Below are 6162 nucleotides of genomic sequence, written 5' to 3'. Positions count from 1 at the left end.
TTTGTTTAGTTGGTTTTCGCAATTCAGTTATGCGTTTGGGTTTTAGTTAACGTTTGCATTGTGACCTTTTGCATTTCGCACAGATCAAATGCCGAATGGAAATGAATAAACTACCATTTTCCTCTTTCAGTCCTTCTGGGAATAGTGTCAGTTGCATGTTTGGGGACACAGCAGGCTTCGCTTCTGCGAAAACCATAGGTGCTTTAATTAATTTTTATCATTTTGGTGTTGCTTCAAACAAAAATTCCCCCTGAATTCCACCCGGGATGAGTAAGAAAACGTGTGTGATTTAATTTTTGTCAATATTTTGTAATGTTTTTGCATTTTATTTTCTCAGATATATTTCTCTGCTTGGTTTTATGTAATTGTAATAATTAATTTAATAATACATTTTTTCATTAAGTAAATTTAATTGAATTAATTTAGCTCCATCATCTCTATACAGTACGATACATAAATACATTAAGTGCTCTAAATGGGTTTGCTCCTGCGATTTTTCTATATACATATAAGTTTATCAAGTATTCATTTAGTTATTGTTTCGTGTAGCTTAGGATGAATGAATCGACAAACACGATCAACTGGATGCGAACGAATGTGTGTACATATTTCATTAGGTTTACTTTAAGTTGTAGTTAACAATAGTTTAGTTTAGTTTAGTTTTAGGTTTACGTTCTTTACGCCTGGCTAGAACTACTACATACGTCTACGCATTACAGTAAGGGGCATACTCTCGTCTGCCGATTTAATTATAGTTAATTAATATATCACATTGAATTTGAAAGTGTTTCTGCAACATTTCTAGTAATTGTTTCTTTACGTTTATGGTAATTATATTAGAATAATGTATTCCTATATGCTCGTATATGAATGTGTTGTGGGCGTGTCTTGTGCGTGTTCCTTATTTGGCAGTGCTACACAACTACGAAACTTCAACAACCACAACATCCAAAGGCGAAATGCTCCGACAAAAAAAATACGTATAAATATATTGTGTTTCAAGAAATGCCTACGAAAAGTCTTTTTGTTTTGGATGTGAGTGTGTTGGTGTGTGCGTCCTGTTCCTGCTTCCTCTTCCCGAGTCCTTTTACGCCAGTGAGCGATCAGCTTCAAGATGGCCGCTCCTGCGGAGAAGAACCCTGCGAGGCTGAGTGAGATGGATATGGCCATAGGGGGAGTTTTTAGACCAGGAAAGCTTGGCCGTTCTTATTGGCCGCTTCACTGCCAGCTGCCTGTTGCTGCTGCTGTTGCTGTTGCTGCTGCGCCGCTGCTGCGGATGTGGAGGCCTGGGCCGTTGACTGAGTGCTGGTGCTGGCCTGGCTCAAACCACTGCCGCTGCGCAGGTGCACCGGCGCGGAAGGAGCGGGAATCGCCTGCTGCGGCATCGCCCGGAACTGCGGTTGCAGCAAGCGCTGTTGCTGCTGCTGTTGTTGTTGCTGATGCAGACGCAACTGCTGCTGCTGGTGCTGATGCATTAGGCCCGTGGGAATCATCGACAGCGCCTCATGCTGATCATACGCACTGTACTCCGACTCGATGCTGTGGTAGATGTGCTCTGAGGGCGGACGCATCGGCATGGGCATAGAGTCCACGATCCTAGCGGCTCCTCCTGGTCTCGTTGGGCGTGGTGATGGCGTGGCCGTGGTGGCTGAGCTATAGTTCGCCTCCATTTCCTCGGTGCAGTAGTAGGCTGGCGGTGGTGGCGCCTGGCGGAAGATCATGCCCGGCGACACTGGCTGCTTGAAGCGCTCATGATGGTCCAATGTGTAGTTGTTTCCACGGGGCGACAGCTCAATTGGGATGGCGTAGCGCAGCTTCTCCCAGAAGTATCTGTCGCAGGTCAGCAGTCGGTTGGAGGGTACCGATTTCAAGTACGGCGACAACTCGGCAACGTCCTCGGCCTCGGCGGAAACACTTGTCTCCTCGATGATCACCAGCTTCTGGGCCAAGCCCCTCAGGGACTCGTGGAAAGCATTACGGAACTCAATGCGATTCCATTCGGTGGCCAAGAGATTGCGGGTCAGCACCAGGATGATCTTCCTCGACGCCCTTGCTCCCTCCACCAGCTGAAGGTGGGATGCCTGGGGAGGCAGATCTCGCTGCTGAATGCAGAGCCGGAAGGGTGGTCGACCATGCTCCAGTTCGGCGGCGATGTTGCGGCACACAAACTCGTAGTCCTTCTCCGAGTGCAGGATGATGGCGTCGTACAGTTTGCCGGCATCCTCGAAGCGGGGCTCGCACACCCTGACTCCGTAGTGGGCGAAGAGCCACATGCGCACGCTCTCGCGGAAGACGAAGACAATGATGAGCACCACGACCAGGAAGATCAGCACTAGCACAGCGGCCAACAAGGGCAGCCTATAGCCTCCGGCCAAATCCTGCGAGGAGCTGATATTGCTGGCACTGGCATCCAGAAGGTCGGAACAATCGGGTCCGTTGGCCAGGTTGCCAATCAGTTCCAGCTCGCGCTTGATGCCCGCATCCAAGCAGTAGATATCGTGGGCATCCCGCACCACCATGGCGTTATCGGAGACAAACTGCGCCAATTCCCTCAACTGCTGGCAGCGGCATGACCAGGCATTTCTGCCCAGCGTCAGTCCCTGGAGGCTGTGACGATATTGCAAATGGGGCAGGGAACTCAGGCGGTTGTTGTCCAGACGCAGCACCTCCAGGGACACCAGTGGCTCAAAGGTGGCATTCGAGATGTGGGTCAGCATGTTGTTGTGCAGATACAGCTCCCGCAAAAGTCCCAGGGAGCGGAACTCGGTGCCTTCCAGGGCGGTTAGTTTGTTGTTCTCCAAGTGGAGCACTCGAAGATTGACCAACTGGGCCAGACTTCCGTTCTGCAGCGTCATCAGATTGGAGGCGTTCAGGTAGAGAGCCCGCAGATTGCGACGACCGGTTAGGTGGCCAACCTCCAGCTCGGGCATGTTGTTGCCATCCAAGTAGAGATCGCTCACATCCTGAGGGATACGGTTGGGCAGGGCGGCCAGATCCTGGCGACCGCAGTCCACGATGTTGGTGGCCCAGGTGGCGTCGTGGAAGCAGCTGCAGTTTCCAGGGCAGATCACTTCACACTCGCACTGTTCGTACTCGCAGCAGTGGCACGTGGGCGGGCAGTGGCTCTCATACTTGCACACAAAGTCGGAGGCGGAGAGACTGGCCAGCGGACGCAGTGGAGCACTGCGGCTGTGCGGCATCAGGCACTCGATGTTTCCCAGATCCACAACATGAGGATGCTGGCGGGTGGTCAGATTGTTAATCCTCTGCAGCCACTCCATGGAGCAATCGCACTCAAAGGGATTGCCGCCCAGGTAAAACTCGGGAACTGGTTTCTCCGCTGAAACTGGGGCTACGCGTAGAGCATTAAGCGAGATTTTGGACAGCACATTGGCATACAGATCCACGCGTGCCAGACGCGTCTTGTCCACAAAGGTGTTGGCCTGGATCTGTCCAATGATGTTGTTGTTGATGAACAGCAGCTCGATGGAATTCGGCACCGACATGGCGCCAATCTCCGTGATGCGGTTGTGAGAGGCATCCAGCGTGGTCACACGAATCTCCTCTTGCAGTTTGTAGTAGTTGCCCAGGGCTTCGATGTAGTTTCCATGGATATCCAGCCATTTCAAGTTCGATGGGATGAAGGCGTAATCGAACCAAACAAGGTGATTCTCGGAGAGATTCAGCCACAGCAAGGAGGCGAGAGTGGCAAAGATTCCATTGATGTCGGTGAGGAAGTTCTTGTCCAATCGGATCGCCTCGATCTCGGTGTTTTTGTCGAAGGCTCCACGCTCGATGCTCTGGATGCGGTTCTTGGCCAGGTTGAGAACACTCAAACGGGGCAGATCCTGAAACATGCCTACGGTGATGTTGCCGATGCGATTGTCGATCAATCGCAGACCCGTCAGCTGATTGAGATTGCGGAAGGTGTTGTTCTTGAATTCCGAGATCTGATTCTCTCCGAGATCGAGAGTCTTGAGCATGCTCAAATCTTGCACAGCCTCGGGCACTTCAGTCAGCTGATTGGAGCTGAGATCCAGTTCCTTCAGATCGGAACAGTTGCGGAAGGCTTGCGACTCCACAATGCTAACAAGATTGTTGTTTAGCGTGAGTTTCGTCAGCACATACAATCCGTTGAAGATGCGGTTGTCCAGTGTGTGCAGGCGATTCTCGGCGAGATTGAGGGTGTGCAGATTGTACAGGGGCAGGAATGCGCCCTCCTCAATGTGGCCAATGGAGTTGTTTCGCATGTCCAGAATCTGCAGGAAGTACAGCTCCTTGAAGGTTTTGGATCCAATGCGGGTGAGGGCATTGTTCGACAGATTCAGCACAATCAGGCGGATCAGACCGGCGAAGGTGCTGTTGTCAACATGGTGGCTGGTCAGCTGATTGCCACTCAGATCGAGAACTAACAGCTGCTCCAGACGGTGCAACAGACCTTTGGGCAATTCGTACAGATCATTGCCCTGCAGATGCAGTTCCCTCAACTCCTTGTTGCCGGCAAAGGCTTCTGAGGGCAGGGAAACGAGGTGGTTGTACGAGATATTCAGCACTCGCAGCGAACTCAGACCGGCCAGGGCATTGGGAGCCAGGGTGCTGATGTTGTTGTGTTGCAGGCTGAGGGTCTGCAGGCGCCTCAATCGGGACGCTCCCCAGGCATCCGGCAAAGAACGCAGCTCGTTGAACGAGACATCCAATGTCTGCAGCTCTGAGCCTCCGCTAACTGCTCCATTGGCATTGCTCAGGGCTGAGCCGGCACAGAGTTTCTCGGAGAAGCCTAGGAACTCGGCGGAACGTATCCGGTTCTGGGTGAGATTGAGCAGTTGCAGGCTGGGCATGGAGCACCAGACGCCCTCGGGCAACTGACGGATATTGTTGTCGCCCAAGTGCAGCTCGGACAGCTCCTTCAGTCCCTGGAACGACTGGCCGTGCAACTCCAGGGTCTTTCCCGGACCCCAGACCGCGTTGTGTGACTCCAGGGTGAGTCGCTTGAGCGACATCAGACCCTCAAATGCATTTGGAGGCACTCGCTGCAGTTTGCAGGCATCGATTCGCAGCTCCGAGAGCTTCTGCAGTTGCCGGAAGAGTCCCGGTGCCAGTTCACTGGCATGCAGGAGCTCCTGGCTGCACTGCAGATCCAGGCGGCCGGCCGCCTCCGCCACCTGGAGGTCAAGTGGCGTTCCGGTGCCGGACTCCAGAGCGCGGACACTGCACCGGATGTCCATGGTGGTGAGGCCGTACTGCCAGTTGCACTGCTGCTGCGCATGCGCATCAGCCACAAGAAGCAACAGGCAGGCAGCGACTGCGATGATGGTGATGATGGAAGATGTGGCTGGCATTTTGGTGATTTGCTAGTTGGCTAGTTAACTTTAAATGAATTTGTTTAATTTGTAGCTTTTTAGCTGTAGGTTGTGGGTTGCGTTGGTGGTGCACAACTCAATCACTTTCTGGTTTTCATTTTTCGATCGCCTTTTTCGCAGCCCGAGTGCTCTGTAATCCTGGTGTGAGCTGGCTTTGCGTTTTGCGATTTTTCACTTTCGTTTCGTTTCTTTGTGATTTCTCTCAACTCAACTCATAAGTTGGTAACTTGCGTATTTTATAATAATAATTTTAACTTGGCACTTGGCGCGACTCAGGGTGTTCGACTTCGTTTCGTTCGGCGAGAGCTCGTTTTCTCAAAACATGTTTACCGCCTCGCGTTTCGATTCAAACTGATTGCTGGAGTTGGCCATCTCGACTCCGTTGGCTCGTTGAAAATGTGAAACCGACGACGGCGCTGCCGAGCTGGCAGAGCTCACACACACACAGCCGGCGCCGCGGCAGACAGACAACACGGTACGCGTGCATGTGCATGTGCATGTGCAATGCACTCTCACGAGCGAGCACACACACATGCCACGCTGTCGCTGCGCTGCTTTCGCTCTCTGCTCTGCTGCTGATACACGCACACACACAAGCACTGCATTTCCTGCCTGCTGCATATGTCGCTCACACACACGCTTGGGAGAGCGGAGCTCTCTCTCTCTCTCCCCGAAAGTAGGGGAAATGTTGCACACACACATGGGCATGGAATGGGGGAAACAGAAATCATTAACCCTACGCTGCGCTCTCTCAGATTTCCGTCCACACAATTAGCACTAGGAAATGGAATAATTCCGTGGG

General features: G+C 52.2%; 1 protein-coding gene across 1 annotated transcript; it reads right to left on the bottom strand.

The window, feature by feature from the left end:
• Positions 1-291: 291 nt before the first annotated feature.
• On the bottom strand, positions 292-5713 carry 18w (18 wheeler). Its single transcript, NM_057466.2, has one exon. The coding sequence runs from the start codon at positions 5337-5339 to the stop codon at positions 1182-1184; it is 4158 nt and encodes a 1385-aa protein (NP_476814.1). The 5' UTR covers positions 5340-5713; the 3' UTR covers positions 292-1181.
• Positions 5714-6162: the final 449 nt, after the last annotated feature.

The sequence above is a fragment of the Drosophila melanogaster genome, chromosome 2R, assembly GCF_000001215.4.
Source record: "Drosophila melanogaster chromosome 2R".
Taxonomy (NCBI): Eukaryota; Metazoa; Arthropoda; class Insecta; order Diptera; family Drosophilidae; genus Drosophila; species Drosophila melanogaster.
Note: the sequence above shows the minus strand (reverse complement) of the source record. Positions and strands in the feature narration are given on the sequence as shown.

Bases quoted from the DNA above. Each gene is read 5' to 3' on its own strand.
- 18w (NM_057466.2), bottom strand. From the start codon at position 5,339: ATGCCAGCCACATCTTCCATCATCACCATCATCGCAGTCGCTGCCTGC.